The 18,795-nt window shown below is 41.3% G+C and overlaps 1 protein-coding gene across 9 annotated transcripts in view; it reads right to left on the reverse strand.

Annotated features, from left to right (window-relative positions):
• The window catches only part of herc2 (HECT and RLD domain containing E3 ubiquitin protein ligase 2), a 62,510-nt gene that overhangs the window by 6,805 nt on the left and 36,910 nt on the right, over positions 1-18,795 (reverse strand). For 7 of the 9 annotated variants that reach the window (XM_056751337.1, XM_056751335.1, XM_056751336.1 and 4 more), the window contains 43 exons: positions 17,513-17,697; positions 17,049-17,196; positions 16,746-16,942; positions 16,434-16,664; positions 16,004-16,142; positions 15,648-15,794; positions 14,066-14,208; positions 13,646-13,910; positions 13,419-13,561; positions 13,239-13,337; positions 11,202-11,370; positions 10,969-11,094; positions 10,764-10,872; positions 10,541-10,680; positions 10,241-10,431; positions 9,786-9,891; positions 9,596-9,687; positions 9,333-9,508; positions 9,142-9,253; positions 7,977-8,058; positions 7,318-7,461; positions 7,136-7,226; positions 6,871-7,048; positions 6,649-6,730; positions 6,355-6,526; positions 6,063-6,207; positions 5,619-5,844; positions 5,364-5,535; positions 5,054-5,240; positions 4,838-4,978; positions 4,301-4,492; positions 4,062-4,215; positions 3,676-3,783; positions 2,923-3,054; positions 2,684-2,842; positions 2,482-2,600; positions 2,253-2,378; positions 2,021-2,176; positions 1,831-1,946; positions 1,507-1,705; positions 1,072-1,286; positions 518-695; positions 24-185 (listed from right to left, as the gene is read on the reverse strand). In XM_056751337.1, coding sequence (XP_056607315.1) covers positions 24-185; positions 518-695; positions 1,072-1,286; positions 1,507-1,705; positions 1,831-1,946; positions 2,021-2,176; positions 2,253-2,378; positions 2,482-2,600; positions 2,684-2,842; positions 2,923-3,054; positions 3,676-3,783; positions 4,062-4,215; positions 4,301-4,492; positions 4,838-4,978; positions 5,054-5,240; positions 5,364-5,535; positions 5,619-5,844; positions 6,063-6,207; positions 6,355-6,526; positions 6,649-6,730; positions 6,871-7,048; positions 7,136-7,226; positions 7,318-7,461; positions 7,977-8,058; positions 9,142-9,253; positions 9,333-9,508; positions 9,596-9,687; positions 9,786-9,891; positions 10,241-10,431; positions 10,541-10,680; positions 10,764-10,872; positions 10,969-11,094; positions 11,202-11,370; positions 13,239-13,337; positions 13,419-13,561; positions 13,646-13,910; positions 14,066-14,208; positions 15,648-15,794; positions 16,004-16,142; positions 16,434-16,664; positions 16,746-16,942; positions 17,049-17,196; positions 17,513-17,697 — 6,554 coding nt within the window. The remainder of the gene's footprint in view (positions 1-23; positions 186-517; positions 696-1,071; positions 1,287-1,506; positions 1,706-1,830; positions 1,947-2,020; positions 2,177-2,252; positions 2,379-2,481; positions 2,601-2,683; positions 2,843-2,922; positions 3,055-3,675; positions 3,784-4,061; positions 4,216-4,300; positions 4,493-4,837; positions 4,979-5,053; positions 5,241-5,363; positions 5,536-5,618; positions 5,845-6,062; positions 6,208-6,354; positions 6,527-6,648; positions 6,731-6,870; positions 7,049-7,135; positions 7,227-7,317; positions 7,462-7,976; positions 8,059-9,141; positions 9,254-9,332; positions 9,509-9,595; positions 9,688-9,785; positions 9,892-10,240; positions 10,432-10,540; positions 10,681-10,763; positions 10,873-10,968; positions 11,095-11,201; positions 11,371-13,238; positions 13,338-13,418; positions 13,562-13,645; positions 13,911-14,065; positions 14,209-15,647; positions 15,795-16,003; positions 16,143-16,433; positions 16,665-16,745; positions 16,943-17,048; positions 17,197-17,512; positions 17,698-18,795) is intronic. The other 2 variants (XM_056751341.1, XM_056751339.1) reach the window with 1 other exon arrangement.

An 18,795-nucleotide genomic window follows, 5' to 3' on the forward strand; every position in this document is an offset into this window, starting at 1 on the left:
AGTAAGTAAAGCATTGGTCTTACCTTCATAGGCACTTTACATCCATCACTTCCTCCACGGCCCAGTTTGCCATAGTCTCCATCCCCCCATGACCACACCATATCATCATCAGTCAGACAGAGAGTCTGAGCGTCTCCACTGCCACATGCCACATCTATCACCCGATGACCTTGCAGAGCATCCACCTGAACACACACAAACACATTACAACGCACTGCTGGAGAGAAACAACCTATTTTTAGTAAAGTGAAAAAAGAAACACGCATTTCTGTAAGTTCCTCTCTCGCTCAGACAATATCATGAAACCAGATTTATTACTGCCTCATTTGATTGGTTTACAGATATTATATTTTCTTGAACTTTCTTAACCAAACAAAGGCGGTACCCGTTCACTTCTATTGCATGGACACAAAACCCATTCAAGTCAATGGGTAAAGACATTGTTCGGTTATCAAAATTCTTAGAAATATCTTCTTTTGTGTTCTGTGGAAGAATGAAAGTTCCATTTCACGCGTACCAGTTTTGGTTTCAGCTGGTCTTCACTGTCCCCGTGACCCAGGCGGCCGTAGCGGCCCTTGCCCCATGTGTAGAGCTCTCCGCTAGCTGTGATGCAGGCGCTGTGGGCCCCGCCGGCAGCAATGTCCACCACCTCCACCCCTCTCAGAGACTCAATCACGCGTGGACGGTCACATGGGCTTGAGAAAAGAGCAGTACTAGTCACACACTGTTCTGTAGTCTGTACAATCAGACAGTCTCGTGCACATATTTGAGGGGCTTATAACTTTTTTATGCACTACCACCACTACAACATTCTGGCATGTTGAGTACTGTACTACAAAGCTACAGCGTTGGTGATGAAAACAACTAGAAACCAATTGTGACACCCATCATGGTATTGTGTATCAGTTGTGTAAACTTCTGCAACTTAATGCATGGTACAAAAATCTTTGTATAACTGTAGTAACTTTAATATCATCATGCTTTTGTGTTGACACTGTCTTCAGTGTGGAGAAAAACTAGATTACTGCAAAGGTACTAAACATTTGAAGTAGCCACAGTACGAAGCCTGACCTTCTGTTGCCATGTCCCAGTTTTCCATCTTCAGCTTCTCCCCAGGAATACAGTTCTCCTTCAGAGGAAAGAGCCAAGCAGTGCTTCCCTCCAGAGTTCACCGCCACCTTCCGGATGAAAACATGCTGGATTGACTCGAGCAAAGTGGGGGTGGAGACAGACTCTGTGCCTCCGATTCCCAGACGCCCACCTGCGCCATATCCTGTAGCATACAGCTGAAGACAGCAAAAGTCAAGAGGTTAAACGGACAAAGCCACTGGTACAAAAAATTATGAACAGATACTGTAAATTTTTATAAAATAATAATTTAATATTTTAATCAATCAAATTGGGACTAATGGCGTTTTTGTAGTAGGCTTAAATGGATACAGTACAAACACAATACATTTGTTATCGCACATTTTCGTTCAAAAATGTAATCATCAGATGACTCACTTTCCCATCGGCCGTGACGGCAAACAGGGTCTGCTCTCCACCAATGAGCTGCACGGGTCGCAATGTGGCTAGGGCTTCTGTAGGGGTTGGAACTTTGACTTTTGCCCCTTCAATACCACCTAACTGACCCCGATGGTTGTGACCCCAACCATAGATGGTCCCACTGCCGCCTGCTGAGAGTGTCCAGTCATCTGGCCGCCTATAGAACAACAAACATTTACATTACTGCACATGACAGAGGTTTTATCCAAAGTGACATATTCAAGCTATATTTTTATAAGTATATAGGTATCTTGGATTTGAACCCACAACCTTTACCCTTACCTGTTCATCCATTGTACTAGCTGCTCATCCTGCTCTCTCTTAAACAGGTCGTGACTCTCATGAAGCGTGTTCATGTTCTCGTGATCTGCCATAAGCTCCCTGACTTTCTTGGACACCTGACGGGAGCAACAATGTTATTAGCTCACATTCTTAAATCATGTGAAACGTGTTCGTCATTTAGAAATCTCACCTCGTCCAGGAAAGAGCGGGGCAAGGGGGTCCTTTTGTCAAGGGCCACTGACACCCTGGAGGCGGTGGAGTAGCGGCGAAACCACGCCCATTTATGCGTCTCAGCACAGCAAGGAAGAGTATCCAACTCGAGATCGCATGCAAGCGCCACCAGCACCTAAAATGGCCAAAAAAGTATTATTTCTGTAGAACGGATAACTTCAGCTGTGTTTCTTTATGGTTTTGAGGCACACCTTGAAGAAAGGGCTGTGGAGCAGCTGTTTGCCTCCTCTAACAATGGGTTCCTCATACTCATACTGTCTCTGTAATGCTTCAGGAAGTCCTTTCACCAGAGCAGCAAGGGCACTTCCAGTAAAACTCTACAAAACATTTTGTGCATGTTAAGGCTATTTAATAGCTTAATACATTTCAGACAAGCAAAAATCTATAAACATATGTCGATGTATATGTGAATGAACTCACCATTAAGCGAGGCTCTCCTTCACCGTCTCCTAAAAGCCGGTTGATATTGATCGACTGGCCATATTCAGTGGTCAGAAGTTTGCGCAACCTCTGCAGGGCCCACATGCGATGACCGGCCGCTAACAACGCACACAAAAACATTACAATCATTACAAATTTTGAAAACTCAGACTACACCCTGTATCCTATTCAATTCTCCTACCCAAAGCGCTGAGCTGGGCACAAGCAGCTAGCGATGCTGCCAACCTCGGCACAATGCTGCGATTCGAAGCGAAGCTGAGTCGGAAGTCTAGCAGACATGTTACTAGATCCATAGAGGGGCAGGAGAGAATGGAGCGGTCTGACAGGAGGTCTTTAGGACCTAGGGAAGATAGAAGATCAATTATTTTGTAATCCTTTAACAACAAAACATTATTCTGAGAAGTATTTGAAATGGTATACCAGCAGCAGGCATGATGGGGTAGACAGTGAATCGCCACCCCCAGCCGTTGACAGAGCCATCGCTGGTGAACTTCCACTTCAGGTCGTCTCCTGGAATCCTCAACTCACTGGACCAATCAGACCACTCACGACCTGAAAGGAAGGAGATGCTGTAACATATACTGCATGCTCGCACACAAATTTGTTTCTTTAAATTAAATACAGTTGTTAAGAGTGCTGTACTACCCAACCTATAAGGGCTGTCAAACGATTATTCGCAATTAATCACATCTAGAATAAAAGTTTGTGTTTACATAATATTTGCATGTGTACTGTGCAATTTTGAATGTATAAACACATACATGTGTAGATATTTCGGAAATATTTACATGTATTTATTAATATTTACCAATAATTCAAATGATATAAAAATTATTATTAATTTTATATTTTTCTTAAATAGATGTATGTATGTGTATCCTTTTACAAATACAATATAATATATAATATTTTGTAAACATAGGTTTTTTTATGGATGCGATTCATCGTTATTAATCGTTTGACAGCCTTTCGACTTTGTAGCCAAAGATGACAAACTTTTTTTATTTTTAGACAGTAAAGATATGACTGTAAATCAAAGGGGAAGAGAAATAAGCAACTGGAAGAAAACGTGTTATGTAGTAGACACGGCTTTGAGTCCTCTAAAAGTTAAAGCCTGGAATTAAAAGACTAGACCAAAGCCCCAAAAAACACTTGATTTTTTTATAAAGTCACCTGATCGAACAGACACAATCCTATTGGCTCCATCCATGATAGTGAGGGGATCATGCCTTCTTTCTGTAGAACACTGACGATCAAACTCCACCCTCAATCCTTCAGCACCTGAAATGAACACATGATTATAACCTTATTAACAGTGTAGAACATGAAATGTTATGAATTATTTTTCAAAAAGCACGTTGATTTAAGAAAAAGTTCTGCCAAAACAAAAGTTTAAAAAATCTACAATTTACTCCCCCTCATGTCGAAACACTTGTATGAGTATTTCTTTGCAACACAAAAGAAGATATTTTGAGAAATGTCTTTGAAAAATCTGTACATGTTTTCAAAAACATGAGGGCAAGTAAACACTATCCCTTTTAACAAATATGACTGTTGACCTGGAATTTTCACAGTTCCGCTTGTGGACGTGTCATCAGTATAAGGGTGGCTGCTCTCCACCACCACAGGCTGAGACGACAGACGTCCACTTTGAGAGTCCGTGGCGACATCTTCTAATTCAGTCACGCATAATTCCAGAAGCATATCTGCCACCTGCGTGCCAAGAAACAGAGGAATTAAAAGAATATCTGTAACGTAATGTAATGCTTTTCTGACTAAATAGCGATAAGGCTCATACCTGCGGGTAGGCCGTACCCATGCCTGAGAGCACAGCAGAAAGAACCTCTTTGCCTTTATCACCTGAACGCAGTGACACGGCCAGTTTTAACAGGTCCACCATCACTCTTGTGTCATCTGGGATGAGCAGGCTGGTGAACTCATCCAGATATTGTATCTCAGGACCCACTGCTTTGCTTTGGCCTTCAGAATCCTGAAACAAAGAAAATCGCTTTAGTTTTTTATATGACGCAATCAAAGGTGATACCTTTTGAGTGGGCTTCAAATATGTGCCTTAACCTTTTGTGATCAATATCAAACATTTCATTTTCATGGCAGGCATTAAAACCTCATTAAGACCATTTTAATGTTTTTATTTAACTGTTCCCCTAAATAATTCATATGCAAAGATGGCGATGCAATCATAAATCTTGCTTGTGGAATATAATACAGTTGCAGAAATGTTTAAATCGGCATGCTTGACCACAAAAACAATATTAAACTACTTTGCGTTTTTGGCTAATTTAGCTACACCCTGAGAATTGTATCGGCTGACCACCTTGGTTTTGGTCATGGTTTCAGCGATGATGCTGGCAGCACCAGGGTCGTCTGTCACCGGTATAAAGGGGCGAGATGAGGCGGAGGCAGCAGAGGGAGTCACAGCCGACGATGGTGTGGTGGCATCCTCAGACGTAGTCACCTAAAGACCACATAACAACATTTGAGGATTAATGAATTATAAGTTGAAAAACTGAAACGTAGAGGTGTTCCTCACATCTCCTCTCTTGCTGTCCATCCAGGGGTGTGGACTGACCCGCTCCTCAGTCTCTGAGGGCAGTGCTGGACCTTCAGCTTCACAGGGGCTGGAAGTTGATGAATAGTCTGAAGGGGGCACAGGAGAGCTGGAGGGACACTCCAGAGGAATCATGCACGCGGGCATCAGCGCTTCCACCACGGCATCCCTAAACACATTACATATTTAGAAAAATTGTCCCAGCTCTCCATTTCAGTGCATTCGTGGCAGAAATTTCAATATATATTCAAATAACTAGTCTTGCATTGAGTACAAAGTTGACTTGTCATACCTGGCATACATGATCTGCAGGGCAGAGAGCACATGGGACAGGGCCTGTTGTTTTGCCAGATTGCCGTCTAGAGAGAGCAGGATCTTTGCCAGAGAAGGCCTGTTGGGCTTCACACTATTGACTCCGTTGATCTTATTACTCAGTAAAGATGGGTCACTATCTGATGGCACACCTGCAGAATAAACACCACCCCCAAACCTCATTTAACAACAGAAACACGCCAACAGAAAGCAATGAAGTTAAAGCAGCATTTACCAAGATAAGACGCTCCAAGGGAGTCACGGGCGGTCTGGAAAAGAACGGGCTCGTGGACAGATGGCGTGGTGACATCCACGGTGGTCCAGGCCACACTGTGGGAGGAACCGCACGCCACGCGGGTGATCTTCTGCCCCTCCAGACCCTGCACCAGTGTGGGCTTCCTGTTGACGGTTGTGGTGCCGTTCCCCTGCTGCCCGTGGTCATTGTCACCCCAGGCGTAAACCTACACAAACATCACTTTCTCTTACTTGAGCACAGATGCACATAGCTTTTTATTAACGGTGGGTGAATGTTCACTTAACATCATCTGCTTAGTGTGTGAAAGAAACCTACAATTTCAAAGTAGGAGGTATATGTTTTATTCTTTAAAAAGTTTTTTCTTTTACATTTAGCTGCTTGTTAATGTGAAAAACACACCTGAGGAGTGTGGACAAAGCTTACCTGTCCGGTATCTGTGACAGCCAGGCAGTGCAACGCCCCTACAGCCACGTGAACAATCTTCTTTGCACGCAACCCTTCAACCATTTGGGGTTTACGCACATGCACGTCAGTGCCGTGACCCAGCCGGAAGTAATCTCCCTTCCCCCTGCATAAAACGAAAGCATTTGTTAGGATTCTACTCAAATTTCAAGAGCCTTGACCTTTACGTTGCTAACAAAATGCTCTGCGTAATAACAGGAACGCTTGGATGAGGCAAATCAATGACAAACAAAACAAACTGAAATCATATTACCAAGTCCAGACGACTCCAGATTTGGTGAGGGCAAGAGAGAACTGAGCTCCACATTCAATCTGAGACACTCCCTGCCCGTTCAGACGCTCTATGTTTTGAGGAATATTACAACCCTCGCTGCCACCACGGCCCAGCTTCCCAAAATCTCCATCGCCCCATGAAAACACCAGTCCTAAAAACCCAAACATATATCTGCATCAAACAGTGCATGTGATTTAACCACACAGAACATATTCCTGGACTAAAATTGCCATCAACCAATTTTTATTTTAACAAATTGAACTATGTTTTTACCTTCATCTGTAAGAGCCAACGTCTGTGCATCTCGACTTCCACAAGCCACCTGAACCACACGGTGACCCAATAGCACCTTTACCTGCAAACCAGACGAACAGAAACTTTATGTGATGTTTAAACTGAACGCTGTCTTGTACAAAAAGCGTAAAAATCTCTTCACAAAATAACTGACACAGTACAGTTAAGAATAGAAAAGTATGGGTGTAAGACAAACAATACCAGTTTGGGTCTTAGTTGGGTGGTGTTGTCTCCATGACCCAGACGTCCATATTCCCCCAGACCCCAGCTGTACAGTTCTCCACTCGATGTGATGGCAGCGCTATGAGAGCTTCCGCAGGCGATATCTCGAATGCGTTTAGTTTTCAATGCCTCGATTAGCCGCGGCTTATCGCAGTTCCTGGTGAAAAAAAACGTGAACCGTAATTTAATTGAACGTTTTCTGTATGTGTTGTATCACCGTTGGGACAGAGATATTAAAACCTACATCCGGCTAAAGTGTCCAAGCTTCCCGTCATCTCCTTCACCCCAAGAAAACACTTTCCCATCTACAGTCAAAGCCATCGCATGCCTTCCACCTGCAGAAAAACAGTGAATCGTGTTAAACCACAGGTTCTAAGGGACATTACGGGATGTTTCCTTTAAAATGGAGAACAGAAGGGGTCAGACCTGAGTGTACGGCAACTTTCTTCACTACATAGTTGCTTAGGGCAGATATCTGCCGTGGTATGGGGATTGTTCCACTGGACAATCCTAAACCTAGCCTTCCGTTCGTGGCCTCTCCACAAGCATAAACTTTACCTTCAGCAGTCACTGTATTAAAAAAAAAAAGTGGTTGAAGGATTATATTCTGAAATATGACAATGAGTCATGCTTAAATTTATTAATGAATTAATAAATTACATTTGTCCAGAAAAGCGCTATATATTTCGCTTTTTAGAGGGACAGTTCACCCCAAAATGAAAATTCTATCATCGTTTACTCACCCTTTTATCATTTCAAACCTTTATGACTTTTCGACAGTACACAAAGAAGATACTTTTAAGAAAGTTGGTAACTGAACAGCACTGGCCACCATTTACTTCTATCGTATGAGCACAAACCAATGCAAGTAAATGGGGGCCAATGCTGTTCAGTTACCAACTTTCTTAATAATATCTTCGTGAATTTCTTCTTCATTGAAGTATAAAGCTATAATTACTGTATCACTTTGCTTTGGATAAAAGCGTCTGCTAAATGACTATATGTAAGTGTATGAACCTGATGTATTATAAGTTCAGTATCCTCTACACAAAGGCCAAAAGGTGTCTTAAGAGACAATAACTCACCAGCAAAAAGACTTTTAGAGCCTCCAGCCACTTGCACTACATTGAGGGCAGACAGGGTCTCTGAGAACGACGGGACTTTTATCTGTGAGACAATATAAGAGACAAGGTGAAAGACTGATTTTGATCATATTCATAAAACTTTAATGGCTCCAAGAATTTTTTCTTCTATGAAAATACGCATGTACAATTTATTAAATGTTTGTTTAAAAAACACTGTACTCAATTTTCATTTGTTCCTCTCAAATGTGGCTAGGTCGCTTCAAAAATATCAAACAAAATGCTGAGAAAGCTTTTGGTCAAAGATTTCGCCCAAATCGGATTCAGAACGACAAGCAAGAAATAAGAGAATTTCCTGCTTACTAATCAGTAGACATTGTACTCTTTTAGAAGATGGTTTACAGATTTAGCACTGATACTAAATTTTGGTTAAGGTTTCCGCTTAGAAAAGAATCATGGGGGCCCAAAGGTCCATCATTTGTACCCTTCGAAACCCTTTATTCCAAAGGGCCCTTTGAAGTAGCCAGTTATGAGCATTTCGGTTTGGAACGACCCTTCAATATGGCAGCCATGACTGTTTTCACTCCGAAGTGCCCTTCGTAGGGCGATATATTCCATTTGAAATGCACTGTCAAAGTTCTGTGCTCGGGTCGGTACACACAGCTCTGCCCATCCCTTAAATTCCCATGTGCTGCCCACGTGGTAACTTTTACAGCAATATTATTTACGACACTGGTAACAAACAATTACGCTTATTAACCACTTGGGTGAGCTGTGAGCAAAGCTTCTAAAGTGTTGCTTTAACTACATCTAAAAGGTTAAATTAATATTTCTTAACTTTCTGAATGTACTTAATTCATATAACGACTATTAATATTAAACATCAAATAGGTGCTTTTTCAAAACATTTTATATACAGAGAACAAATTTACTTGCACTTTCCCATACTATTTAAATTCAGGAGATATTACGTCCCTGATCATCGATAGCCGATTGCTTGAAAAAACGCTTTTACTCTATAAAAGTGAAAACATGGATTGCCAGAAATTTCTATCAATGAGCAGAAAAAGATTACAAATGTTGATAATAAAATATTGCGTTTATAAAAATTATAGTGGGCGAATTTAGGAGTACACAAGACTGATTTGCAGTTTTACACATTACTGACCTTGGACCCCTTAAGTCCTCCAAGCTGGTCTTTATCATTGAGACCCCAGACAAAGACTTTGGTTCTAATGGTGGCTGCAGACTCCAGTCCAGAAAACCTTTTTCTAGATAGACTGTTTTGAGAAATGCAGTTAAAAGATTTATTGGCATGCATCAGTGTGTTTACTTCTTTACCAAACCTTTACTTCGCACCTTCCGGTTGCCGTCTTCTCATCCTCCTCCTCCTCATTGTCAGATGCCAGGAAAGGAACAGTGGCAAGATCTTCATCCTCAGCACGAACACGACCTATTATACTCAAGCCATGGATCTTACAGTCGATCCCTGAACTCCGGCACTGTTTTATAGCAATCTCTACATATCTGTGATACTGAAAAATCAAAACGAATATAATTAACAAAAACAGCCCAAAGAAACGTCTCAAAGACATTTACCATGTAGTTTATATAAAACCAACCTCTGTACAGTCATTGAGTAAAGCGACAGCAGTGTCTGTTTGATTGATATTGATGGTCTTCAACTCAATCAGGTTATTGAACGAGCTTCCACCTGAAAGCAAAACAAAACGATCAATTTAATCACATGAGACTTATCGACAAAAGAGCGCTTTAACGTATTTCAGAGAGACATTTCAATAGTTGTTTTACCAGACACCACCACCAGTGAAGGCATGTAGCTACTGTCAGCTGGATCCACTACCATTTTAAGCCTGTGGACCAGCATATCTGGGAACATCTCCAACCTGATCCAGTGCTGTTGAGAAGATTTGACAGTTAGGAACTACCTACTATTAGGTTTTCCCAAATATGAAAATTCACCCATGCCATTCCAGATGTACAGTGACCTCCCTACTTTGGTTAAACACAAACAAACTAGTTTATATTAAAATATCATAATGTTATCTTCTGAGCTTCAACATTTTGAGCCCCGTATACCAAAAGTCCATATCCAACAGATTCTTGTGTGTCTCATGACAAAACACGCACATAATAATAATAATAATAGTAATAATGGTTACATTAAATTTAGCTAAACAAGCTCAGTATTAAGTATTGATAGTTTACATTCACAATCCACTGAAAACATCTGGATTCATACTGACCTTGCCCTGAGAGCCCGAAGACTGCCAGCACTGCTCTCCAAAGTCTACGAGCCGAGACGCTTGGTTAATGGAGGACGACACGCTGAGATTCTTCACCACTCTGGACCACTCGTCGATCAGCATCCCACGCTGACTGCTGTGATGCCTCTTCAGCTGCTTACCCGAACGCCCACTGAACGTGGGTGACTGACCTACAGGTCAGACATCAAGAGTTAGGTCACAGACAAATGGACACATTCTATGAGAAATATAACAAATAATTAGATTTTAAATTGATGTTTCGAAAAGCTTGGGACTGACCAGGTTCGTTTATTCGTCCAAATGAATGTCTGGGGTTGTGTTTACGGGTCTTGAAGCAGCTCTCGCAAAAGTCAAAGTCATCACAGCTACGACACTTAAACCTGGGTCCATTTATAGGGAACATCTGACATCCGTCACACCTGAAGTCACAAGAATGATTGTTAGGATGTTATCCCAATGTGAACCTCTCCCCATCTGCCTATTACATGGCATGCCATCACACCTGACACCAGGATGCACGCTGGGCACTAGCTCCATCTCTGACAGCAGTCCCGTCCAGTGTGATTGCTGAGAAAAATCTACGATCACATCCTTCCCGTTGGCACTGAAAGCTGGATACACATATGTCTATTAAACCTCGGCAGAGACAATCCTGTCATATAGTCTTCAGCTTCATCGCAAAAATGAGTCATGTCATATGATCTCACCTTTGACCACACCCACACTCCTGTGAGTGACAGATCCCCACTTGTACTTTGGAGTTGTAACCGAAGGCTTCACTCGAACCTTATCGCCAATCTTTATGTGAGATGGAGAACTCTGAGGAGGAAATCCTGGAAGACACAAAAGGGTGGAATTTGGAAAACCTAAACATTTTAATGAATGTTTTCGATACAATCGTATCGCATGTGCTTCAATAGTGGGATAGAAAAAAGATTACCCAGCAGTTCAGTGTGGATGTACCGAACCCAGTAAGTTCCTCCCTTCTGCTGCCAATCACACTGCACGTTTAGATCATGTAGACCGTCTCTGTCCAGCTTGATCACTTTACCCACATCTCCTTCATACACCTCCTCATACGTCCTGCAGCATCGCACCATCATGCCCACCTACAACACACATAGGTCTCAGATCAGCTCATCAATAGCACATCCAGGATTCTCAGATACCAATTCATGTGACCACACTAACTGTCCCATAGAGTCTGAATGCTTAAACCTCGAAGCACACATCAAAAAAAAATTGCCTGGTTTCACAGTCAAGGCTTAAAGGTGTCATGAATTATGGCATTTACATTTACATTTATGCATTTGGCAGACGCTTTTATCCAAAGCAACTTACATTGCATTATCAAGTATGTGCTATCCCCTGGGATCAAGACCACGACCTTGTGTTGTTAACGCAATGCTCTTACCACTGAACCACAAGCTAACAGAACTGTAAATGTATGAACTGAAAAAGCCCTTGTTACTGAAATTACAACTGTTATTTACACCAGGCCTAGCGAACTTCAGGTCTTGGAATGCACCTATCTAGGTTGAACACAGCCTCCACAGAAGAATATCAACGACTACTTCTCTAGCCCGCCCACTGGTTTGCGCAGGGCAGTACTGAAGTAAGTCAAGTTGCAGGGAACCAGATAGACCGAGAATGCATAAACATGCCATTAAAGAACGCGATATATTGTGCAGTGCCTGGTTGTGGAAGAACACAGTCGCTGCATAACCTTCTCGGATTCCGACATTAGTAATGTGTCGTTTATTTTTAAAGACGTTGTACCATCACGTGGGTAAAACATTGAGCATTTGTTCGCTTCATTTCACCGCGGATTCCTTTGTGAACAAGGCACAGGTCAGCGCTGGATTTAGAATTTTTCTCAAATGTCACGAGAGTTTCCATGATAAATAAACAGACGGGACCAAAACGACACGGGTCTCAAATGCTGACAGGTACGGTAATATATCATTAAACACCTTATAACTATAGGCTATACAAACGAAAGCCTTCATACTTGATAAGCAAAACTGCTTAAGATATTAATACATGTTTTCAGACATTTAATAATTTTGTTCCAATTTTAATCCAATTATTAGATGCTCAATCTTGTTTTAAATGCGTTTATTTGTTATTTATTCTTAAAGCTTCTGTAAGTCTTTTTTGTTAAAATGAACAAAAAAATGTCCCAAACTGTTTCCTTATCTAACCTCAGTTTGTAACGGTAAACTTATTATAATGATTTATAATTTGAGCTGTTTCACTGCAAATTTGACTAACTCATGTAAACACTTATACATAAAGTAACCTGCAATGTCATGTGTCAAAAAGAGATGGCGATATAGAGGCAAATGGTAAAAAAAATGTAGCTGTAAGTTTACTCTTAAAGGGATAGTTTACCCAAAAATGAAAATTCACTTATGAGTAACTCAACCTCAAGTTGTTCCAAATCTGTACAGTATGACTTTCTTTGTTTGGGTGAACACAAAGAGAGATATTTGGAAGGATATTAGCCACTGAGATTTCTGGGGAACCAATGAATAACATATTAGAAAGAATTCATGTATATTTGTTGTTCTGTTATACTCAAAAGAAGATACTTTGACGAATTTAGGGAAAAAAAACGTTCTGGGGCAGCACTGACAGCCATATGAATGGCAGTCAATGGTGCCCCAGAAATCTCAGCGGCTAAGTATCTTCCAAATATTTTTCTTTGTGTTCAACAGAATAACTTGAGGTTGAGTAACTTAAGACAGAAATTACATTTTTGGGTGAACTATCCCTTTAAAACAAACCAAACAAGTTACAAATAGGACAAGAAAACATATCTTAATATTCTTTATACACCACATTTACTTCTACTTCTACTAACCTCTTATGGCGCTTTTAAATGTAATGGTTTAATTGTTTTGGGGCTTTTTGGATATTTATATTTGAAAAAATTGCACCGTAAACCAGTGTATGTGCAAGCTCAGTATTTCACCTGAATGTTCTCTCTCACATATACAGCATAATCGTCATTGCTCTGGAAATCGGACCTCTTTTTAAACGTCTGACTCTCAGTAACCACGACTCCAGGAGGCTGATGTGTGAGACAAGGACAATAAATTAGAATTGAATGAGTACAAGACATTTAACACCTCAAATGTGCAATTATACGCACTACAGGGAAGGCGGGCTCAGGTTCCTCCAGCTCCTCCAGCACTTCTTCATCAGAGTACTCATCTGACACAGTGTCAGCATCTGACAGATCTGTAATGTGAACTTCTGGATGGTCCAACAACCAGCCCACCAATGCCTCCACACCTAAAACCCAAACAAACATTCATTCACATGTGAACTGGAATTATGCACACAAATATTTGTCTCATATATCCAGTGGTGTGATACCTGGCACTCCAGAAGTGCCTGTGGTTCCAGACAGTGATTTGAGGGCAAACTCAATGTTTTTCCTTTGAAAGCCCATCTCCATCAGCTGCAGGACGATGGGAACAGGAGGCACAGGTGAAGTCTTGTGTTTCTTCTGTTTGGGTGGGCGCATGTGCTGCACAGTGACGGGAGTGGTGGCTTCGCTCGAGCTGCTGTCCTCAAACAGAGGAGACGACGGGTGTGTGGATTCAACCGCGAGGTACTGACACACAGCCAGAGCCGCTGCCTAAAACCCACACATACACCGTAATGAAAATATTTGAAATAAATAATAGATTAATAAGGAATCACCATATGTTCTTTTTTTTAATAATAACTAGCATAATATGTGTCTGTTAGATATTTTAAGCAGAGGATGGAAGAGTACACATGCTATCTGACCTCCAGTTCCTGTCGGTGGAAGATGGCTTTGATTGGAGAAGGTTGAGTGGATGCAGATAACAGCTGCTGGAGGAGGATGAGGGGAGGCTGAGGACCCTCAGGAGACAAATCACCTACATCAGGTGATGAAGCGCACTGATCCTCTGAACACAACACAAATAATGTATACTGTATAAATAAACGAACTGTCGATTTGTATGAGCTGTTGGGTAACACATTCACTATTACAGTAAAGGGATAGTTCACCCAAAAATGAAAATGTCTGTTATTATTCATTCACCCTTATTTCGTTTTAAACGTGTGTACGAGTCTTTCTTCTGTGTCACACAAAAATAAGATATTTTGAGAAAAGGCTTTTGTTTTGTGTCCAAGTTCTGCAGAAGAAAGTCATACATATTAGGAATGACATGAGGGTAAGAAAATGATTGAACATTTTTAGGTGAACTACCCATTTATTTGATCATTTTGCCCTTTAAATGTTTGATCTTAAAGGCATCAAAGAGCACCCCCGGTATATTTCAACATATGAACAACAGGGGGGCAGAAAAGCGACAAAACTGGAGGTTGTAGCAGACAGCGAGAGGACACGTTGAGGTCTTCACAAGTCCACAAAACTTTGACGATTACCTTTACACGGGTAGTTTAAATAGAAGTGTTTTTGCCGAATGGCCCGGAACCGTCCCGTACATCGAGCGTGCACAACGTATACATGCATGCGTGCACAGCCATCGAAATTAGAGAGATGAATGCTTCATCAGCACTTTATGAACAGCTCTAGCACACGTTCAACTCCGACAGAAATAGTTTACGAGTATATAAGTTAATTAAAATACTTACATTATTCATCAGGAAACTGTTTCATTCAGTTTTTTTTTGCGCGATGCGGTCAATAGCAGTGCAGTCAACACTAGCGGATCCACCATTAATAAAGCTATCGTTATCATTCTTTTCTTCAGATCCTTTAGTCATAACTGAAAGCCGAATTCAGAAATCACTTGACGGAGTAGCGGGCCAAATTCCCATTAGGACTTTCTCTAACATAATGTGCTCCAAGTGGTGCGTGCAGACCTGAAGGCTGAACACACGTCCATGTCGTTTACATTCAGGTCTAGTTGGGTTTGAAAATAATTACTGCCAAGTTGGGACGGACACGGTTCTACTTTTATCAGGTCTGCCTGGGGTCGGGTCTCTAAAATGTATGCACTTCAGGTTTGGGTAAGAACTGATTTGGGTCATTTTGGTCAGAATACCTTTAATGGCACGTGTCTACCAGCACATCTTCAGTACTGAGTCTTTTGTAATATTATTGCAGTTTACTGATGAACTGATATTCATTTCATAACACCACAGCATGAAGAATTGTTCAAAACTGATACATTTTTCTTGTTTACTGCATTTGGATCGGTGTTTGATAATAGTCACATGAACAACTTCAACAAAACAACACCTACAAAATAAAAAGATAAATAAAACAGACATACAGAACAGCCAGGAAAACTACCAAAAACAGACAAACCAAAGAAACTAAACCGCTCAGGCAGCAAAACAGAATCTGTCTTGCAATAAAAGATATTGGTCTTACCCGGAGGGTGAGGACTAACATCTATGACGGCTGCCTGAGAGAGAATCTGCCGGAGTTTGTCTTGATGGGACAGGAGAGCCCGCGCCGCCTTCAGGATGAAAAGCCTAAGCTGCTGACAGCGTAATAAATGCACATCCACCTGATCTGCTGGAATGAAAAACACAATTTATTATTACATATAAGTAAATGTCCTCATAGATTGGGTTGAGCTATTTTTGCTTTGATTTCAAATGCAAAATTTTGTTGACTGAAGCAGAAAGGCTGTTAACATGATCGACTGGGCAGAATGCCAAGTTTCAGAAACATTCAATCAGATCACATCAGGTGACAGGTGGGTTATATGGATTTGTCAGTACCTGTAAGTCCTCTGCTGAGGGATTTCTTCATGCGTTGCTTCTCCAGCTTGCTTCCTGCTAAGTTAACCAGCTGTGCCCAGACAGTCAGCATGGGATCGGTGAAGGGCAGATTCTGAATGCTGAATGAAATCATGTGAACCTGTAAAGAAATATAATATAAATATAAGCCACAAATATACTGTACATGCATATTTTATGTACTTTTGCAATGTGTATACTGGTTCCATTTGACATATATTCTATTCCTAATATGTCCAACAACACCCATTGCACATTATTAATGTAATAAGTCTTTCACAAAGTGTATTGCTGTTAAACATGTCAAGGTCATGGCATCCTGCCATAAATCTACCAAATAAACACTCTTTTAAATATATTCTACAAATCACAGTCTGCTGTCCATCTGCACTCTACGTGGTGGACCATATACCGGTTTGAGCTGGCTGAGCAGGCACACTTTGCAGTTCCTCATTTCGTGAAACTGCACAGTGATTCGTCCTTTAGGCGTAATGCGAGTCACGGTGCCCTCCCCGTATTCCTCGTGAACAACAGGTCCACCAAGACGCAGCCTCGCATCGATCCCACCAATGACTGCCAAGACAGCCATCAAACTGCCAACTGCTGGAGCTTCGGCATTGGGGAGGTAGTCTTCAAGCACCACCTGAAATTTAGGGTTAAAGTGCACTTGTAATAGTTGTAACAATTAAACTACGTAAAAAAAGACATTCAAATTCTGACTTACTGCTTCCGGATGTCTGCCTGCCATGATGTCACCGATACCGCTGAGCTGGGAGTTAATGTATTCGTTAATGAGGCCGTTCCATTGGCTGAGGGAGTGAAGCGTACGGAGTACGGCGACTATTTCCTCTGCTAATGTACTGCTGTGGGTGGCTGTCAGAGAGGCTTGAGGGCGCGACTTTCTTCTACGCATAGAACCGTCTATAAAAAAACAAATATACATAATAAATGCAAAAAAACAAACGACATTAAAAAACGGAACATAGTAAGGTAGGATTTATAGTAAGTAAGATTAAATATACAGTACCCCTAAGGAGAGGCAGGTCTGAGGAACAAGTGCTGAGGAGACTGCCCAGGAAACCAAAGAGTTTTTCCACCAAGAACTTCATATCCTGAGTGCGATCTGTTTTGTCCCAGGATGGCAACACTGCTTGCAGCAGCCGGAGAGCAAGAATCTGCCAGGGAGCGAGGAGACATGTTTTAAAATGTGACCTAAAGATAGTCCTGATTTAAATCCTCTAGTACTATTTGGATTGTATTTACACATTAAAGTACCAAATAGAGCCATATTTAGAATCGAATACTATAATCGATTATTTGAATTCCATAGTACATGTAGTATGCATTCAAGAAAAGATGTTGTCTATGTTGCTCCTTACAAGGTTATTTGTGTCATCAAAAATAAAGGGTAACTCATGTATAGGCCTACACAAAAATAAGAGTAGTATGCTACAATATATTGAACACAGTTATGGTGCATTAGAGTAGTACCTGTCTCTGTAGTGTGACGGCAGTGAAGGATTGATGTCCCTCCACGATTCGTATGAGTAGATTGATCCAGGCTATTGAACTGAGAGTGCTGCACATCTGAGGCATTAGTGCTATACTGCGAATAAATCCAAGAGTGCACCAGGTCCTGTGCTGTTCACGGGACACCAGCTTATAAGAGGAACAACCTGAAGAAGAGAGGGAAGGATATATAGATCAAAATGTAGCAGCATTTCAATGCTTGTATAGAAATTGAGAGGCATTTGTATTCCTATGTCCATATAAGAACACAACCCAATTACATAAATCCTGCTTGTTGCACTACAAATAATATAGAAATAAATTACAGTAACAATGGTAAGATTATAATAAAAAAAGTAATAATTGTTTATTAGCGTTTATGCAACAATGTTCTAAGGCAGACAGGCAGCTGTAAAAAGGTTTTAACCTTTAAAGGGACAGTCCACCCAAAAATGAAATTCTGTCATCATTGACTCATTCTCAGGTTTCTCCAGACTTGTATACATATCTTTGTTCTGATGAACACAGATAAAGATTTTTGGAAGAATGTCAGTAACCAAACACATCTCGGCCCCCACTGACTGACATTGAAGGTAATTCAAATTCTATGGGAGTCAAAAGGCGATGAGATCAGTTTGGTTACATATATTCTTCCTAATATCTTCCTTTGTGTTTAGCAGAACAAAGAAATGGTTACAGGTTTGGAACAACCTGAAGATGAGTAAATGATGACAGAATTTTCATTTTTGGGTAAACTGTCCCTTTAAACATATAAAGCAGTTTATCACCGTATGACATTTAAGTGTTGCAGATTGCTCTGCACACATTTGAATCGCTCTCGCCGCACTTTAATGCGATATGCCAAACAATCTGCGCAGCCCAGCATTAAGTTGAACGCGTCTGTTTCTGAAGTCACTGATTAGCCTCTTCAGGTGTTAAATCAGAGTTGGGGCTAAACTCTGCAGGAGAATGGATCTCGCGGGCCACAGTTGAGAACCACTGATTTAAAGGATTATGTGTTACGGTTGGGCCATCACGATGTTGGGCTGGCATGGTGGTTCCCCTGCATGATGTAATTTTCGTCATCAGGAGTTTCTGCGGTCGTCCGCACATCCCATACCCGTACAGCACAACAAATGTTGACAGCCGAGACACAGTATGACATTCTTTGCATGCGTCAAGCTCGTCCATTCGCGATTTTCTGCGGTCGAGTATGATTTGGAAGCTACAAATCGCGTGTGTGTGCGCGAGACTTGACAGAGGTA

This window comes from Triplophysa dalaica, chromosome 6 (assembly GCF_015846415.1).
Source record: "Triplophysa dalaica isolate WHDGS20190420 chromosome 6, ASM1584641v1, whole genome shotgun sequence".
NCBI classification, from domain to species: Eukaryota; Metazoa; Chordata; class Actinopteri; order Cypriniformes; family Nemacheilidae; genus Triplophysa; species Triplophysa dalaica.